At 44.4% G+C, this 20,453-nt stretch overlaps 1 protein-coding gene and 1 long non-coding RNA gene across 2 annotated transcripts; both read right to left on the reverse strand.

The window, feature by feature from the left end:
- Positions 1-589: 589 nt before the first annotated feature.
- On the reverse strand, positions 590-3,749 carry LOC120058882. Its single transcript, XR_005478069.1, has 2 exons — positions 3,486-3,749; positions 590-1,045 (listed from the first exon to the last, which is right to left on the reverse strand). It is a non-coding gene; the product is annotated as an uncharacterized LOC120058882 (long non-coding RNA).
- A 2,357-nt stretch (positions 3,750-6,106) lies between these two features.
- Positions 6,107-15,220, reverse strand: LOC120059236 (protein SOGA1-like). The gene is made up of 8 exons (XM_039008127.1): positions 15,002-15,220; positions 13,742-13,900; positions 11,370-11,435; positions 10,069-11,274; positions 9,793-9,933; positions 9,505-9,591; positions 6,956-8,230; positions 6,107-6,694 (listed from the first exon to the last, which is right to left on the reverse strand). Exons 1-8 carry the CDS (start codon positions 15,218-15,220, stop codon positions 6,605-6,607), a joined length of 3,243 nt encoding a protein of 1,080 aa, XP_038864055.1. The 3' UTR covers positions 6,107-6,604.
- Between the last annotated feature and the right edge of the window lie 5,233 nt (positions 15,221-20,453).

Consider the following 20,453-nt stretch of genomic DNA (forward strand, 5'->3'; position numbering starts at 1 on the left):
GCAGCATTTCAGGACAAGCATACAAACAGAAAGTGAGACATCACCTTCCGCCCTGTGCCTCTGACCTCCAACCTTCAGCAGTCAAGAGCAGGTAAGACGACATATAGTAAAGCCCTACAACTGACTCTATGTGCTCTGTCATTTTTTAGAGAGTATTAGTCACCATCTCTGTTGTTCAAAATCAAAAGGGATAAGGATGTGCCTGTTTATTTATTTTGTGTCTTTGTCTCTCTGTAGTTGACAGTTTACAAGGCCATGCCCTACAGCATTCTGCTCCCCATCACCCAGCCCCCCCATCCCAGAGCTTCTGAAGGACCATCAGCACAGGTCACGAGGACAGACACTGCCACCAAGCAGAAGATGAACACTAAGCGCTGGCCCCAATCACACTACATGGCTGCTCCTCCACAACCAGCAACTCCAAGGTGCTAATATCACCCTCGCTTAATACACTATCCTCAGAAATAAAAGGAGTCAAACTGGAACTATTTAACATGTTTGGTGTAGTTGTTTTAGACAGATCAGATCGAGAAAGTTCTATAGGAACAATGCAATGCAATGACGATTTTTATCTTATTTGATCAAATGGTGAAAAGCAACAACAAAAAATGTTTTTATTGCAAGTTTAGAGGATATTAACAGCTGGTCAAAATGAACTTTTCTTCAAAGGTGGACAGTGAGGGAAAAGGTAATGTGTACAAGTCACATGTGTGTCTTAGACTTCTCCCAGGGTTTTGTCCTCCTCTCCATCTGCGAGGGAGTTGGAGTTTGGTTATTAGGTTTTATGTCCAGCTTTGACAGGCCTGGGACCTCCTCTCCTGCTTGGACTAGCCGGAACACTTCCTCGAATGAAAGGGCTGCATCTGTGTTCGCTGAGGTTCCACCAGTGGTACTTTCACAAATATCAGAATTTGAATCTGCAATAGTCAAGTGGTCAAACTTCTCCAACTGTTCAATGTTGTCACCCATGGAGGATGTCGAGGACAGGGCAGTAGAACTTACACGCCATTGTTTGTACCCATCCAAGTCAATGGGCTCGACGAATCTAGCAAGGATAAATACAATGAAGAATGTGAAAAACAAACAAATAGTCACAATCTTTAAGATGTATATGTAACAGTTTAACTTTAGTCCGTCCCCTCGCCCCGACCCGGGCGCGAACCAGGGACCCTCTGCACACATCAACAACAGTCACCCACAAAGCATCATTACCCATCGCTCCACAAAGGCCGCGGCCCTTGCAGAGCAAGGGGAACCACTACTTCAAGGTCTCAAAGCGAGTGACGTCACCGTTTGAAAGGCTATTAGCGCGCACCACCGCTAACTAGCTAGCCATTTCACATCGGTTACATATAGCCATGGTCATTTCAATACCTCATGGTTTTTGAAGAAAATGGCTTACAGAGGAGAATACAACTGTTTTGCTTTTGTCAACAGAAAAACTTAGGATCTACTATTGGGAGACTTGTAAACAAATGATCCTCTTGAAAATAAAAAGTACATTTGCTCTAATGAAATATCCCATTACAGGGTTCAGTCAGACAGTGGCAAGTCAAATTCAAGGACTTTCAAGTACTTTTTCAAGCACTAATATTTATTTTCAAGGACCATCGCTTTGTAATAGTTCCTATATGCAATTGTTTAGTCGCCACAAGATGGCAGTATATTGCAAAAACCGAATGAAAAAAAATGCTATTGATCACTAGCTTACATTCTGACCACACCGCTTACGTCGCGTGCATTACAAAATAAATTTACACATACATGTTATTCAATCATTGCACCAACACTGCTCGCGCGCGCCAAAATAGAAGTCAGTTCTATTTGTGACGCTGAAGTCCGCAAGTCCTGCCTCTCCCAACTCCTCTTTGGATTATAGAAGCAGATACCCACGTGCCATCTCCTCCTTGGTTATACCCACGTGGGTGATTGAAAGATGAACTGAGGTCGGACGGTCGTCGTGGTAATACTATGAAAGTTAGATGCCAATCCCCATATAAAGTGCAAAGAAGACAAGGTCTGGAAGGAGGAGAGTTGACTAGAAAGGATTCGGTTGACCGTTTTATGTATGGGTTAATTGTCGTAGTAGAGGACCTTGTGCATTTCGGGTAAAATAACAACTCAACATTTATAGCCCAGGACAAATTAGCTAGCAACAGCAAGCTAGCTAAATAGGACAAATTAGCTAGCGTGCTAAATTGCTATCAATGTTTAATGCTTTTCGACCTGTTCCCAAATTAATATAATTGGTTCAGAGTTTGTTTTGATATTCCAACCTGCGTGTCGTGATCGCGTTTGGTGTGGGGGGACAAAATCAATTTGCACACAATGGTGCACGTTCAGTCTGGGAATGGTGTTAGATGTTCTACTCAATAATACGTTTCACTACTTATTTACTACATATATGAGTGGTAAGTCAATAGTGAAAAATGTTGCGTTTATATTTTTGTTCCGAGTACATAATAGATTGTCTTTATATTTCAATTCTCTTTATATTTCACTAGATTTTAGCTTACACAGGCTGTCCCAACACATCATGACATGAAAGGAAATTCTGACAGTGTGAAAGGCCCTTAGTTCATTCTAAAATGTTGTATTCCTTACCCATTTGAAGAGAAACAAGTTATTAATGTGTTTTATTAAGATTAAAGATTCTCTCAGGGGACACTATTTACATTTTAGGAGACCACACATGGGTCCTGGAGCCCAAATTTGAGAAGCACTGTACTACTAACCTCTCTCCCTACTTGCTTCAATGCTACCTCTTGCTGTGTATCTCCTTTGCATCCTTCATTGCAGCCTGACTCACCACTGTCTGTCTCACTACTCACTGTTAAGAAAAGGTATTTTGTTATGAGAATTTATAGTAGTCCATCTTTATAGCCAGAGAGCCCTTGAGCTACATAGCTAACTAGACATCTGACTGAAATATCAACGACTTTTACTAGTTGTACACTCATTCTCCGAGAGTCAGGGATTTTTTGTTTGGGGGATGTCTGTTGACACCCCAGGAATCGATGGATGTTGAAAAAAATCCCACTGTCAGCGACCTCTCACGCACTTGTCACACTATAGGTCTGGCCTAAGGTAGTTCGTAGGCAGTTTCCCGTTGGACAGAGAGATGAGTGACGCAATAATACGCGGTTAAAATATAATTAACTAAATAAAAAGGCGAGTAAAAGCTATTTCACACATAAAAAGGTGCTTAAACGGCGTTTATCCTCTACTACATCCCTGGACGGGTCTGGCGAAAACCATGAATAAACATAAATATTCTGCAGGTGGGCTTTTATTTACAGTTGCCGGCATTTTAGCTATCGATGTGACATTTGGCGGCGCCGAATCAGTTTTATGCCCCATCAACAAAAATGTAAACAATTGAGTTATTGAGCGCACTCTTTGATAATAAACAAATATAGTACTATTTATTCACCATTTAGTGCTCATGTATATGATTGGTAAAATATGATGTCAGCAACACGTACCGATTGTAAAATAATAATTTAATCCCCAAAACAGTTTCCTCGCTGGAAGCCTGAAGATTTTTCAAACCACTCTGGAAATTCGGATCCACCTCGAAGTCATATGAATCGAACCGACTGTAAGCAGACTCCATTTCACGCGTAGAATGTTATTGTCGCTCATGAAGCTGATACGTGTATTGAAATATGCAAATATATACTTTAATCTACTACACCGTATGTATCTGTACGATGTTTTCTTGTCCAACTGAAAGAAAATATGTCTTCTTCGGTGGGGGTTCATCGGCATTTGGCCGTCAACGTTATGGTGCATTACCGCCACCTACTATCCTGGAGTGTGGGCCAGCGACAAGGAGGAAAGTGCTTGTTTAGCCAGTACATCAGCTGCCACATTCCCCTCCACCCCACATGGGCTGGGACCCAAGTAAATCTTGTCTGTGTACCACAGGAGGTTGGTGGCACCTCAATTGGGGAGGACGGGCTTGTGGTAATGGCTGGAGCGAAATCAGTGGAATGGTATCAAATACATAGTTTTACATAGTCCTCCACTCAGCAGACGGGAATGATCTTTCTATGATGAAGCTCTTGTTTACTGCACTATGCAATTGGATAATATCTGGGAAAACTGTTGTTGACATCAGGGGTGAAAGTCAGAGAGGAATGTAGAGCGGGAGGGAGGAACTGTAAGTCTTCCCTGACTACACAGTGACAGGACATCTGATCTCATTAACTGCTTAGTGTGATTTCCGCTTTGTTTGTGTGCATGTGACACACTATGAACAGCTGGCCATATACCCTATCCTCCTCACCCCTCCTAAGACCCACATTTCTGTGGCTGAGGTACGTCTCAAAGTGAGCTGTCAACTTTGCTCTTATAACCTGCTCAGGCCACTGATCAGAACCAGGGCCAGTAGGTTATGACTTTGTAACACTGGTCAGACGTGCTCAACCAACACAGAGTACTAACAGACAGCCACATGGTTATAGTACATATACAGTGCCTTCGGAAAGTATTCAGACCCCTTGACTTTTTCCACATTTTGTTAGGTTACTCTAAAATTGATTAAATAGTTTTTTTCTTCCCCCTCATCAATCTACACACAATACCCCATAATGACAAAGCAAAAACTGTTTTTTAGATTTTTTTTGCTATTTCATTAAAAATAAAGAACGGATATGACAGTATTCAGACCCTTTACTCAGTACTTTGTTGAAGCACATTTGGCAGCGATTACAGCCTCAAGTCTTTTTGGGTATGACGCTACTGGCTTGACGCTACTGGCTTGACACCTGTATTTGGGGAGTTCCTCCCATTCTTCACTGCAGATCTTCTCAAGCTCTATCAGGTTGGATGGGGAGCTATTTTCAGGTCTCTCCAGAGATGTTCGATTAGGTTCAAGTCCGGGTTCTGGATCGGCCACTCAATGACATTCAGAGACTTTTCCTGAAGCCACTCCTGCGTTGTCTTGGCAGTGTGTTTAGGGTTGTTGTCCTGTTGGAAGGTGAACCTTCACCCCAGTCGGAGGTCCTGAGCGCTCTGGAGCAGGTTTTCATCAAGGACCTTTCTGTACTTTGCTCCGTTCATCTTTGTCTCGATCCCGACTAGTCTCCCAGTCCCTGCCACTGAAAAACATCCCCACAGCAGGATGCTGCCACCACCATGCTTCACAGTAGGGATGGTGTCAGGTTTCCTCCAGACGTGACACTTGGCATTTAGGGCAAAGAGTTCAATCTTGTTTTTATCAGACCAGAGAATCTTGTTTCTCATGGTCTGAGTCTTTAGGTGCCTTTTGGCAAACTCCAAGCGGGCTGTCATGTGCCTTTTACTAAGGAGTGGCTTCCGTCTGGCCGATCTCTACCATCAAGGCCTAATTGGTAGAGTGCTGCAGAGATGGTTGTCCATCTGGAAGGTTCTCCCATCTCCACAGAGGAACTCTGTCAGAGTGACCATCGGGTTCTTGGTCACCTCCCTGACCAAGGCCCTTCTTCACCGATTGGTCAGTTTGGCCGGGTGGCCAGCTCTAGGAAGAGTCTTGGTGGTTCCCAACTTCTTCCATTTAAGAATGATGGAGGCCACTGTGTTCTTGGGGACCTTCAATGCTGCAGACATTTTTTGGTACCCTTCCCCAGATCTGTGCCTCGACACAATCCTGTCTCGGGGCTGTACGGACAATTCCTTCGACCTCATGGCTTGGCTTTTGCTCTGACATGCACAGTCAACTGTGGAACTTATTTAGACAGGTGTGTGCCTTTCCAAATCATGTCCAATCAATTGAATTTACCATAGGTGGACTCCAATCAAGTTGTAGAAACATCTCAAGGATGCTCAATGGAAACAGGATGCACCTGAGCTCAATTTCAAATCTCATAGCAAAGGGTCTGAATACTTATGTAAATAAGGTATTTCTGTTTTTTGACTTTAATACATTTGTAAAAAAACAACAGTTTTCACTTTGTCATGATGGGGTATTGTGTGTAGATTGATGAGAAACACATAATTTAATCAATTTTAGAATAAGGCTGTAACGTAACAAAATGTGGAAAAAGTCAAGGGGTCTGAATACTTTTCCGAACAGCACTGTACGTACAGTACAAGTATGGACAGCATTAATTACAGTACAGAATTGCATAGTATAGTAGTTTATTCATTCCGACAATATTCTTACAGATGTACAAAATATTATTTAGTTCTATAAGAAAAAAAAAAAATCAATGAGTACTGGCAATTGTAAGTGCCTTGGTGTGTCCAAAAAGGTTGTTGCATATTGTAAAAGGGTGAAGTGCCATGGGCTGAACTGAAATAAGAAAAAAGATGATCTAGCACAGAATTTCTTACATAACTCCTTCTCTTTCAAAAAGAACATGCTACAGGCAGATAATAGGCATGTATGTATCTCAAATAACTATACCCCCTATCATAATGGGTTCTGAAGTACTTCCCTCTATCCATTCATCCTGATGACTGAAAGCAGAATTCCAGAACACAGGCCTTGGATTCTCCATGTCCCTTGTAATCTTTATCAGCTGTCCAGTGGTGTCAATGTGATACTGCTCCACCTCCTTATTCACAGTTGGAGTTGGGCTCTCCTGACCCACAACCGTTTACAGCGGAGGAATATCTATTATGCTGTAGCTTGGTCAGGGCCAAGGCGAGATGATCGGGCAAAGCAGAAGGACAAGGACTTGGAACTGCTACAGTCATAGTTCCCATCCTGAGAGAGAGATGGATGGAGTGAGAGAGGGGGAGGGAGAGACAGAGGAATAACATACATTAGCCAGTAAGTTGAATATGAGAGTGAGGCTCAGTACAGTGAGTACAGTATTTGTTTAGTTTGTGGATCCTTCTCAAAACCAAGCATGCTAACTAGTATGTGTGGACAGACATGAGCCACTAGCCAATAAGTTGAATATACGTGAGGTACAGTATGTGTTCAGTGTGTGGATCCTGTGTTGGATAGGCCTACAGTACTCACCTCCAGTGTCAATTTACTCTCCAGGCTCAGGTCTCTTCTGAGAGCCTGGTTCTGACTGTGGGCCTGACTGGGGCAGTTATCCTCCTTCTGGCCGCGGCACGCTTCCTCTCTCTGCTTCATGAACCTCTGGTTCCCAATCCTGGCGACACTGTCGTTCCTGTGTACTGGTGCAGCAGGGGGGCGAGTGGGCACAACCTCCAGGGTTTTATGAGTTGGACTGCATTTCCCCTTCTGCCCCCCACACGGTGCTGTTGCTTGTGCTGGCTTGTCTGCTCGACCACTCATTTTGCGCAGGAACTCTGTGACTAGGCCGTACCGGTTGGCACCACCAGGTTTTCTGGTGGGTTTAGTGTTGTTCCCTCCACTGCTCAATTCACTGTTTATTGTGCTATGGTGAATAAGCCTTGGACCAGCTCTGGGATTGATGGGGCGGGCCCAGGTTTGCCCAGCAGGACCCCGATGGGAAAGGCTCCACAAAACACCCTCCCTGCCAGGAGTGGCAGAGGAGGTGGAGGAGTTGGAGGTGGTGGTGAAACCAGTTGTGGAGGAAGGGGAGATAGACGATGAAGATGAAGCAGAGGCAGAGTATCTGCGGTACATTTTTGGGGAGGTGGAGCCTGACTTGGACCTCTCGGTTCTCCCTGGGAGCCTCTCAAGGGAAGTCGAGATCTGTTGAGTGCGGGCAGAGAGGCGTAAAGGGTTGCCTCTCACTGCACTTACACTGTAGGGCCCATCCGTCTGTAGACCCACACTCACCATCTGTGGGTGCATCTGGGTCTGAGTCCCTGTGGTGGCCACGTCCACTGTCCATCCCCCACTCACGATCACCCTCCCCTTCCTCCTCTCCGGCGAACTGGAGTGAACTGCCTGTCGTAAGCTAGCTGTCATCTCCTTCATGTCGTCGCTCAAGTTAGCGGAGAGCCTCAGACATAAGGGAGTGAGAGAGCTTTGGGACGTACTAAGCCTGGCAGAGATTACACTGGTAGTAGAATTTCTATCAGTGTTGGTAATGTGCCTCGGATGAGCTAGATGGACTCTCCGTGCAGACGGGGGACTGTAGTAGATGCGGAGGACAGTCTTCTCTGGGGCAGTGCGGCTACTGTCCAGGGTCAACTGGTCCAAGTTTAGATTAGGGAAGCTAGGGGGCATGATGGGGTGGTCCCAGGTCTTAAAGGGGTCTTCTCGGTCTAGCTGGGCAGTCTCTTGGCTGAGGTAACACCAGTTCTTCTTCTTGGACCCTAATGTAGAGCGGTCTGGTTTGGTCTTATTTCTTGTCTGTGGGGAAATAAGAGTATCTTCATATTATGGTGGAAAGAGCACAGAAACCCAGGGGAAACAGCCATGTAAAGAAATACATCTGCTCTTCCCAATTCAAAGGCTCACTGGTCCTAGCAACACCACGGGCTAGTAGCTAGCTAGTCGTCTCGTATTTCTGTCTGTCTCCTGTCAACAGCTGAAATATTTGCAATTGGTCTTTTTGATTTAAATTGCTATTCTGTTTGCCAGAAAAATAATCTTCTTTACATTAAAATGTGATCATGGTAACCACTTCCCTGTTTTAAGTTATTGTTCAACATGTGGAAGAAAACCACTTCCCTGTTTTAAGTTATTGTTCAACATGTGGAAGAAAACCACTTCCCTGTTTTAAGTTATTGTTCAACATGTGGAAGAAAACCACTTCCCTGTTTTAAGTTATTGTTCAACATGTGGAAGAAAACCACTTCCCTGTTTTAAGTTATTGTTCAACATGTGGAAGAAAACCACTTCCCTGTTTTAAGTTATTGTTCAACATGTGGAAGAAAACCACTTCCCTGTTTTAAGTTATTGTTCAACATGTGGAAGAAAACCACTTCCCTGTTTTAAGTTATTGTTCAACATGTGGAAGAAAACCACTTCCCTGTTTTAAGTTATTGTTCAACATGTGGAAGAAAACCACTTCCCTGTTTTAAGTTATTGTTCAACATGTGGAAGAAAACCACTTCCCTGTTTTGAAACAACGGGATATGATGAAGACACGTAGATGTACTATAAACAAAGTGAATATTTTACACTTGAAATGTAGTCTACTCATTGTTTTTGAACAATGACACACCGACCACGAGCCAGTCAGTCATGAGTTCAGTGCGCTTTCTTTTCTATCCACACAAACCCAGACTTCATTCCAACTTTCTCTCCCCCACACTCTACCTTTCTCTCTCCCCTTTCTCTCTCTCTGGCTCTTTCTTTTTCTCTTTTTCTCTTCATTGCTCACTTCCTCCCTCTCACATATTCCCTCTCTGGGTCTGTCTGGGTGTTGTAATGCAGTGGATGCACATGTTAGTTCTGCTTTTGGCAGTAGCCCCCACAAGAGCTTAGCCTAAATACTGTGGCACCGTTGATCTCATGATGTCTGTACTGCGTGCAGGCAGGCTAGGGAGAACCCCTGCCAGATAGAAGACATCAGCTGGGCTTACTGCTGAATCACATCCAATCACATGCTCCCAAACACAGGACATATAAACATGGGAGCCTGGTGGCTGGAGGAAACAGAAAATAAAATACTTCCTTACCTCAGTTATTTCACTCTGTATGCCTCTAGGATGGCCTGGCTGGTCTGGATACTCATGTGCATCAGTCTTACCTGTGCTGCACTCCATCTGAGTTATGAAAAGAAAGAGTGAGGTATTACAGTCTGTGATGATTTCTCAGAATCAGGATATCTGTCTGATCCACTTGCCTTAGAACGTAATAGTGGTGTATCCCTCATTGTAAGGGATAATGATCTTAAGTATCAACTTATGTAATTGGACAGTGACTTCATAGGCTGAGCCCACAGCGGGACAGTGGCATTAGCTCACCTTGGAGACTAAACCTTTCCAGTCTGATGCCCATGTGGCCTTCGCATCCTGTCCTGCCATGCTGTCCTCTGAGTCCTGCAGCTCTGTGCCCAAGTACTGCAGCAACCCGTGTAGTATAGACATAGTCGTAAGATCTCTGCTCTGTAAAAAAGAGATAAGTTTAACATACTTGAAATCTTGGCTTTCATTGTTACTTACTGAAATAAAGTGATTTATGAAAATCTCAGTCACAGTATGTTGCAAATCATGTTCCCTTACATTCCCTTTCCCTCATACCTCTTTGCCCTCCAGGCCAGATCTCTTCCTCACACCGCGCTGGTGGAGGACCCAGAGCACCTTCAAAGTGAGCTTCATCATGGGGTCCCTGCAGCTGTCGAGGTGGTCTGACTGTGTTGCTCGTCTTACTCTCTCCTTCACCACTGCTGTGCGCAGGCCTTCACCTGTTTCCTTCTTGGCTGAGACCTCTGTGTTGTTTTGTGTGTCCTGATCAGCCAGGGATGGGATTGCGGTGGGATCCCAATTTCCTTCAACCCTCAACTCTCCTCCTTGTGTCACCAATAACTCCACCCTCCCCATTAAGGCTAACAGCATTGCCTGCAGAAGCTCCAGAGCCTCATACAGGTGTTCTTGCATGAGTGGGTCCAGAGCCAGAGGATGGGCTTTACCCTGAGGGTAAGACTTTGCCCGGGCGATGTGGGGAGATAAGGGAGGGGAGCTGTAACCATTCTTGGCCGGTGAGACAAAAAGCTGGATAGCTGAGGTCACAAGGCAGGCATGATCTCGCAAGGCAAGGAGGGCCTCATGGTCTTTCACATTCAAGGCATGGGCAACACTGCCTCTGCGTGTATAACTCTGCTGGTTGTCCAGGGGCTCCCATTCCCCACCTACAGATCCCTCGAGAGGGATCTGACTGAGGGGACTCAATCTCTCCGTCTGAGGTTGGTCTCTACGCTGTATTTCCATCACCTCCTCCTGAGAACACTCAATCACACTCCTTCTCTGTTCTTCCCTCTTCTCCTGCTCAAACTGCATACACTCCATCCTCAAGCTCTGTTGACAATCCTCTACATCCCTCACATAAAGCGGTGGTAGATCCCCATTGTCCCTGGCCCCCTTCTGTGGCTGCTCCTCTTCCTCCTCTCCTCCTCCTCCTAATACGCTCTCCCTCATGTCGCTCATCTCCGCCCGGAGGCCATGGTTCTCCACCTCCAGCTCTACAATACGGTGGCTCAGCAGCGTCGCTTCCTCCTCCACCAGCCGCAGGTGAACCTTGACCTCTGCCTCCCTAGTGTGGGGGGACTTGGCAGTACCACCCTCAGAGGAGTGGGCAGCAGCATCTACGTCTCCATAGGCCGAGCGGTACTTTGACAGAACCTCACGCATGCACTCACTTTCCGACACCATCTTGGTCAGCTTCTTGCACATGAGAGTTGATTCCTCCTTGGCAAAGTGAAGCTGGCACTTCAGATCAGCACTGTCATCCTGAGAAGTCAAATGGCACAACAATGTGATTAAAGATGACTTAAAATGTACTCTAATGAAGTCACTCATATGAAAATATTATATTAGATCTTTACCTGGGGAGACAGCTTCTTCTCAGTCTTGCTGGTTGGTGATCTGACATTTTTCCTCTTCAGAGAACTCTGAGAAGTAAAGTAAAACAAATGTCAAAGAATTCTGATGATTCAACAGTATCATTAACGGCATAGTTACCACCCTATGAAAACATGACAGAGGAGGAGAAGATATAGATGTCATCCTAATAAACCAACTTTCTTTCAGCTTTCCTCCCCTGTCTCCTTCCTGTCTGTCACTCCTGTCGGTATCTCCGAATATTCTTTGAGATTCTTACAGGATATCAATGTTTACACACAGCATTTAATGTCCAAGAGAAACAAACCAAGAGAGTCAAAGTACATGTGTACACAAATTAATTTGTTCCATTACAAACACACTGTTTGTCTATGTCTTATAACGTCCCAACATGAACTTCCTGTATGAGTTGTGTATGTTTGCACAGCAGAGTATGAGAGGAATGTAGGTTGGCGTCACCGTGTCAGTCTCTGTCTTTCTCATGTCTCAAGCAGGGATCACTGGGGTTAAAGTACTAAAAATAATAATCTTACTGAGGTTTTGCAGTGGGAATAGCCCCGTCAAAACTAGGTCTGTAATAAATAGACCCAGAGGCAGTGAACAGTGGATGAGTCTGGTGTTAAAAGAACAACAATAAACAGCACTGTGACAACCAATATGATATTATTATCACCACCCTTAAGGTCTGTCTCAAAGCAAGGCAGCAACCAAGACAGGCATATTGCAGTAACCGTGGTGGTCGTTAAAATCTTCCTTTACACTGATGTTGACTAGGTTCCCTGGTAATAGTCTACCCAGATTAGGTCATCTAAGTGGATTTCCTAGTCAGGATCAAAAGGAGTAGCAGCTGTCTCAGATGAGCAGTCTAGGCTGAGTTGACGACAAAGCACCGAATCCTGGATTAAATTTAAACACGCTTAGCTGGACTGCACTGCACTGTCATTAAGAAAGACCTGCATGGGTGACTCCATGGCCACCAGTTGATGACATGGAATTAAGTGATAGTATGGCAGTATGCCAGTACCTAAGCCACAGCCTTTTTGATGCTGTAATTCATCCTCCTGACCCAGATTTACCCATGCTTAATAGAACCAAAGGAGAGAGAGATATAACTATTTACCTATTTTGGTCCCTCTTTCTCTCTTTCTGTAGACCCTGGTGAGAAAAATGTCAACTGTGTCCCCCAAGTTCAGCCTCCTTTACATCTAATCAAATGGCTACCCAGACTATTTGCATTCCTTCCCCCCCCCCCCACCCCCTTATTTTACGCTGCTTCTACTCTCTGTTATTATCTATGCATAGTCACTTTAATAACTCTACCTACATGTACATATTACCTCAATTATCTCGACTAACCGGTGCCCCCGCACATTGACTCTGTCCCGGCACCCCCTGTATATAGTCTCGCTATTGTTATTTTACTGCTGCTCTTTAATTATTTCTTACCTTTATTTTGTACCTTTTATTTTTTTAAATGGGGTTATTTGTTAAGGGCTTGTAGGTAAGCATTTCACTGTAAGGTCTACACCTGTTGTATTCAGCGCATGTGACAAATAAAATGTTATTTGATTTACATGCCGTACCACTCTACCTCACTCACTGCCCATCGCCCAGCAGTCAGATGCTAGCCATGCCCTGAGCCTTAGGCCCAGCAAAGTCCTAGGATCCAGTCAGGGTCTTGTGTCACCTCACTTCAGAGTGACAGTAGGATGCATGGGGAGTAACTGGTTGATATGGGATAACTGAAGTGTATAGAGTACTATGTGAAGGAATAGGACTCTTATACATGAAAATATTCTGTAGTATGCGATAGTATAGATATTATAGTATTCACTGTAATGTTTTTGTGGACTTTACTGTAGTATTCACTGTAGTGAATAATGTAGTATTTACTGTACTATACTATAACATTTACAGGTAAATATTGTATAAATACTGTCGTAAAAGAAAACTGTATATATACTAAAGTAATTAATGCATGTCGTTGTGGATTGTAGTATACACTGTAGTGTTTTTGCAGAAATTACTGGTATTTACTATAGTTTTTTTGTTTTATTATTTTTGACATAGAGTGCAGGTTTTTTCCTTGAGGAAACCCATTGGAGTAATACTAAAAGAACACATTTTCAATAACCTGTAGGTGGGACTGGGGTCTGAATGGATAGTTCAGCGCTTCTGCTCTTTCCTATCATCTGTAGGGAACACAATATATGGTCTATACTTGGCATGTAGGTTTCTCAATTATGGGTGGCACAAATTGGTCTTTGGGGAGGGGAATGGGCAGGGTATATGCTAATTAAACTAATACAGTTGGTGGTGGATAGTAGTAGTTGATGGTGGTGTGTAAAAGCAGTACTTCTCTGGCTTTCTCCATCTCGTCCTGTTGAACTTGCTTTGCCACCTCCAGCTCCTGTTGCCTCTCCCGAAGCGCCTCGTTCTCCCACTCCAGCCGGGAGTTCTTCTGTTGCACGGACTCCAACTCATTGTGCAGGCGGAGGGATACACTCTTTGCTACCTGTGAACAGAAGTCAACCACAACAAACTTTAAATACTATAAAACACTAACAGACAACTGTCTTTGTTGGAGGGAATTAGAGGTTGTTTTTGACGTAATAGTGCATTAGATAACAATAATTTTGTGCCTTTGTCATAGAAAATTTCAAGATAATTTTCCAGATATCAGCCTTCAAAACAACAGCCCTGTGTTTTCTGCATTGTAATAAGGTGAATGAAACATCCCTCGAGGAGCAACCTAGGGCAGGTCCAGATGGTGCATGTGATTGTAAGGTGGTGTTCAGCACATTATTATATTGTGCTATTTACTCTCCAAGAGAAACTATACTGTATCTGTATTTTTACATCTTTTGGCAGTAATACAAAAAGACAGAACATCTCCGTGTTAGAATGTGAAGAGGGGAAGAGGGGGTAAGGGGGAAGCCAAAAGTACCAGATTCTCTGCCATGCTACCGGTGGGCATTCTATCACCACACACAGCTGAGCAAAGAAACATTGCAGCATTGCAGCCTCCAACAGAGGAATCAGCCCACATGCCAGTAAACTTTCCACAGTGATCTACCCACTCACCCATTGAGGCTGGTCGGTCGGAGTAATTGTATTTGTCATAATATCTCTTTAATGTCTTTAATTGGGCAGTTCACAGCAAGTGGCAACCACAAAAATGCCACTCCACCACAACAAAACCCAAACAAAAGCGCACACACTCACAGATATATTAAACAGACATACTTCACATTTCTTGAAGCACATCTGACAGGATGTAACAGTAAGCTGAGCCATAAAACATTGTTAAATACTGTAATAACAGTTTAATGTGCACTTAAAAAACTGAGTCATAGGATGTGAGCAGTGCAGTTGATGTAAAACACCCTGAACTCATGAAACAGTAGAGTGGAATGTACAGCCATTCAAAGGGATTTTTTCGGGGTTTGGTACATTGACTGGAATCATAATGAATCACTCGACCCTGTTGATAACACTATGCAACAGAGCAAGAGAAGGAGGGATTACAGTACAGTCCCTACAGGACAAAGATGCCTGAAAATGAAAAGTTGCTTTGAGTGAGCACTCCACACACATAAACACACAGACCCCTCACCTTGACGTCATGCTCCAGGGAGCGGACCAGTTCCCCTTCCACCTGGCCAGTCTGGGCCACCCTGAGGCTGCGGCGCTCGGCCTTGCGGAGGCGGTACTGCAGGATGCGACACAACTTGTTGGCCTGCTCCAGCTGCAGCCGCAGCTCCTGAAGCTGACATACCTCATCCTCCAGGAACAGATCCCGCATCTCCAGCATCTCACAGCGCATCTCCTCCATCTCATCCTGGACAGGACAACCAACAATCATCATCATCAACAGCATCATCGTGTGTGTGTGTGTGTGTGTGTGTGTGTGTGTGTGTGTGTGTGTGTGTGTGTGTGTGTGTGTGTGTGTGTGTGTGTGTACTATGTAGGGGAGGAATGGGACCAAAAATCGACTCTGGCATTTCTAACACATGGCAAAACATTTTTTTGAGGCCCCAATTAATTAGCCAGATAATGATAATTTTTCCCACCGTGAGTGATGCCTTTTGATGATCCTTGTGCTTGCTGCGGCTCCTGCATGCTAGTAATTAAGGTTGACATGGCCAATTACAGAAAGTATCTAAGCTGCTCTGCTAAGGAAAGTCTGTCTGTCTAACCTTGACAACAACTGATGTCATGTGCGTGCCTGCGTTCTGGTTTCAATCCTTCAGTATTAATCTATATTCAAATCAGTCGATATTCAACTATTCTTTATAATAAGAGGGACCAAGCCCCTAGACTTGAGGCAATGTGTGAAATAATAAAATTCCCCATTTTACGCGTAATGACATGTACATTTAATGAATCATCTTACTTTCAAATACTCATTTTCCGATCTCAAATCGTCGTTTTCTCTGACAAGATCCTCGTGCGTCTCGTCCACGAGCTCCCGGGTCGGTTCTGAATAAACTATGGATGCTACGCTGACATTCAGCGAGGGAAGGGAAGCAAGAACGGACCCTCCGCATCCAGGAGAATGGTTTCCATCCCCGACAGAATGCATGATAGAATTGTCCTGTAATAGGCCTAGCCGTTTGAATGCGCTGCCTCCAGTACTCATATCGCGTATACTGATTTGTGCATTCCCACTCGACCTGTCTCTATTTGCCTCTCTTTCTCCACCACTTGGGCCAGTCTCGCAGCTTGGAGACGGAGTGTCCGCAGAAAGTTGGTTTCCCGCCGATGCAGTCAGAAATCCCTCCGTCCAGTCAGAAATGTCAGAACTTCTGTCCGAGTAGGATAGCTTCCCTGACACACAACCTGAATCCTTGCTCAAATCCTTCGAAGCATTGCTAGCTTCATATCGTTTTCTCGGTGTGCTTAGATTTTTTTGGCACTCGGTAACGGATGGTGCGCCCCTTCCTGTGCGCTTCCCTTTCTCCAGTTTAATCTCTTTCCCTTTGTCCATGATGCGCAGGACAGTCCCTGTTGACCTGGATGAGCCTGGGGCATGTTTGGGCGGCGCATTCGATGGGGTTCGCGTTTTCTTCATGCTGACACCCTGTTGCGCCTTGGGCTGTCTTTGTCCCCTGTGCGCCTGTCTTGGCACCGGACTGTCAACATCTCTGCTGTTCATTTCTTTTCCGTTTTTCTTAATATATAGCCTAGTGCATAAAATGAAGAATTGCCCTTAATTAATTAATACAGTCTATTATTATTTGTTGAGTCCAACAAAATAAACGGAATGAGTTATAACAGAATTTCCAGAATTTTCTGTAGAAGCGACTGACAGAAGGAAGGAGAGACCAGCGCACTTCAGTTCATCCTTCGGTCAGTTGGTCAAGTGTGTGCTGTCACATTGCTTGATTTAAACCGGACAAGAAATGTAAGCATACCCCGCCCATCTTTCGCGCGCGCACTGTGGCAAATTATGGGCTTTGCACATCATGCATTCTGCACTGAGCATAACGCAACATTATAGGCTACGGTCTATTGGTCATATGTTAATATCATGGGCGCAACTTTGGTTTTAGAAGTGGGGGGACATAATTATTATTTTATTTTTTAATCAAGTCGAATGAACACCGTTGCCTCGTTTTGTATCACATTCCAATGATAAAACTGGGGGGGATAAAAAAGTACATTTCAGAATGTGAAGGGGACATGTCCCCCCGCCCCCAGTGAAAGTTGCGCCCCTGGTTCATACTGTTTATTTAATTTAATTGAACTTTTATTTAACAGGGCAAGTCAGTTAAGAACAACTTCTTATTTACAATGACGGCCTACCAAAAGGCAAAAGGCCTCCTGCGGGGATAGGGGTTGGGATTAAAAATAAATAACAATATAGGACAAAACACACATCACAAAAAGAAAGTCGTGGAGTAATAGCCTAATGTCTGGAGTAATAGCCTAATTAACTATGAGGCTACCCACTGGACACACACTTGTTGAATCAACATTTGTTGATGTTGAACCAACGTGGAATAGACGTTGAATTGCTATAAAGGCGGTTCCAGTTATTCCTCAATTTCATTCCAAAATAGAATATAATGGAATGTTATATTGAAATCCCAATTTTCATTTATTCTATTGCTGTGATGGGCTACATTTTGCCATGCAAACATCTTATTATTTCTAGACAAACTTATGGGAAAATGAAACAGCTCATCCAATGGGTGTACTCAATTCAGTTCTGGGCGGCTGAGGTTCCGGGTGTCCTCAGTGCGCCCATGTTCTTTTTTGATAAATGACTCCCTCAAGTGGCCAGAAAATAGAAATTACAACTCTTGCAACGCTGCCACTGAGACTATCAGATGAGGTGATGTATTATAGCACCCGTTATTCTGGTCGTCACTAGTTACCACATCCACAAAGTCGTAATTATGTCAAATTTCTCTTCTTAAACTCTGCTTTTAAACCTAACCTTAGCCACACTGCTAACGTTATTCCAACCCTAACCTTAAATTAGGACCAAAAAGCACATTTTTTGACTTTGTGGCTGTAGTAACTAGTGACAACTCGTTTATCAGTGCTTTGTCCTCGGAGAGACACCGTAGTCCATCATTTTTTAAATTATGAATAAAACAAATACAAAACAGAAATATACAAACAAGAGTACAGAAATATACAAACAAGAGTACATAAACCTAACAGACAGCGGTATTACATATCGATATATATATTCAATTTGTCAAAAAGTTTTATGGTACGTATTGCTTTTTTGTTTTTACACTTACTGATCATTACAAAATAATATTTCACTTCTATCTTAAACAATGTGAAGAGGGGTTTGTTCTCCGCCCACTGATAAATAAAATGTATTACATTCCTTAAATTATTTAAATTGTATTTAGGCACTTTCAGTCGTTAGCTGACGTATGCTAGCCGTTTGAATCTGTGATTCAGCACCCGTTTAGCGCGCGGCTGTCGAAAAATCCAAAGACATTGGAGTGTAGTAACACAGAACAATGAGACAGATATTTCACCGGGTGTATAAATATGAAGCATCCGTTTTGCGTTTCACAATACCATCCCCATCAACCTACGTGTGTCAGGGAACCACAGCGAGATGATCCAATTCCTGCTTATTAAGTCTCCTCAGGTTCCCGTGGTATCTGGATTCTTTTGGCTCCAGCGACACAACCCCCTTATTGACTAGTCTGCTGGTGCCATCATGGGCTGGAGAACGTTCTACCACACTCATTGCCTGACGTCAGCGCAGCCTGCCCCGGGACGTGTTCCTGGGGGCTCGGAAGTTTCCCCGGACCTCCGCCATTCCCGCGGAGTACCAGGACCTCCGGGAGGTGTTCAGTGAGGCCCAGGCCACTTCACTTCCGCCGCACCGACCCTATGACTTCGGGATCGACCTTCTCGCAGGCACCACTCCACCCCGGGGACGACTGTACTCTGTCGGGTCTGGAGACCAAGGCTATGGAGACCTACATTGAGGACTCCCTAGCTGCAGGGTTCATCTGTCCTTCTGCCTCCCTCTCCACAAAGAAGAACCCTGCACCGGCGGGGGAGGCAGAAGGACGTGCATCGACGACCGTGGTCTCAACGACATCACGGTGAAGAACTGCTACCACTCCTCCAAGCTTGTCCCCAACCCGGGCTCCCGTTGGACCCTGGCCTTTGTGCGACAACGCTTTTGGTGGGCTACCATGGTTCCTGACGTCACAAGCTGGACGAAGGGCACCCGATCAGGATGGCACAAAAACTGACGGACAAACACATTAATTTGCCACCCTTCACAAACATGCGAGTGAAACTGGCAACACAGGTGTTTAGCCACACTGTCTCTGCAGGTAAAGAAGCACATGAACATAAATATCGACAATAATTTACAAATTCATACACTATACATTCAAGACTCTACACTAACATGTTATTGCTTGAAAGTACTGTACTACCACATAACTATACCAATATTAATACATGTTGTCATGAAAAGATGGAACATCATAAAACATGATGTAGTAGTAATAAGGAATACTTCATATATTTGAGGAATGCAAACTATGTGGCAGCTAGGAAACTGCTTAAGGAGGCAGAATGCACAGCCCTGTTCCTGGAAAAAATGAACAAGTTGTTTGATGTTCTGAACTCAAGGTATGTTCATGTAACGGATGTGAAATGGCTAGCTAGTTAGCGGGTACGCGCTTCAATCAGCTCTAGCGTTTCAATCAGTTACGTCACTTGCTCTGAAACCCACGAAGCGTCGTTACCCATCGCTCCACAAAAGCCGCGGCCCTTGCAGAGCAAGGGGGGTTTCAGAGCAAGTGACGTAACTGATTGAAACGCTACTAGCGCGTACCCGCTAACTAGCTAGCCATTTCACATCCGTTACACTCACCCCCCTTTCAACCTCCTCCTTTTCCGCAGCTACCAGTGATCCGGGTCAACAGCATCAACTTTCCGCAGCAACCAGTGATCCGGGTCACAGCACCAATGTAACAGTATAACTTTAGTACGTCCCCTCGCCCCGACCTCGGGCGCGAACCAGGGACCTTCTGCACACATCAACAACGGTCACCCACGAAGCATCGTTACCCATCGCGCCACAAAGGCCGCGGCTTTTGTGGAGCGATGGGTAACGACGCTTCTTGGGTTTCAGAGCAAGTGACGTAACTGATTGAAACGCTACTAGCGCGTAACCGCTAACTAGCTAGCCATTTCACATCCGTTACATTCAATCAAATGTAAATGCATTCAGTAGGGCTCCCGAGTGGCACAGTGGTCTAAGGCACTGCATATCAGTGCTAGAGGTGTCACTACAGACTGGTTTGATTCCAGGCTGTATCACAACAGGCCGTGATTGGGAGTCCCAAAGGCCGCGCACAATTTGCCCAGTGTTGTTAGGGTTTGGCCGGGGTAGACCGTCATTGTAAATAAGAATTTGTTCTTAACTGACTTGCCTAGTTAAATGAAGGTTAAATACATAAAAGGTGTATTACACAGTTGAAAACCTTGCACATAGAAATCACTATCAAACTAACGCAAACTTTTTTCTTCTAGATCTTGCTGGGATAGAAATCCATGGAGGAGGG

The sequence above is a fragment of the Salvelinus namaycush genome, chromosome 14 (assembly GCF_016432855.1).
Source record: "Salvelinus namaycush isolate Seneca chromosome 14, SaNama_1.0, whole genome shotgun sequence".
NCBI lineage: Eukaryota > Metazoa > Chordata > Actinopteri > Salmoniformes > Salmonidae > Salvelinus > Salvelinus namaycush.

Bases quoted from the DNA above. Each gene is read 5' to 3' on its own strand.
- LOC120059236 (XM_039008127.1), bottom strand. From the start codon at position 15,220: ATGGAGGAGATGCGCTGTGAGATGCTGGAGATGCGGGATCTGTTCCTG. The intron at 13,901-15,001 runs GTGAGGGGTCTG...TTCTGTTCACAG, and splicing joins CCCTGGAGCATGACGTCAAG to GTAGCAAAGAGTGTATCCCT. The intron at 11,436-13,741 runs GTACTGCTTTTA...TTTACTTCTCAG, and splicing joins AGATGGAGAAAGCCAGAGAA to AGTTCTCTGAAGAGGAAAAA.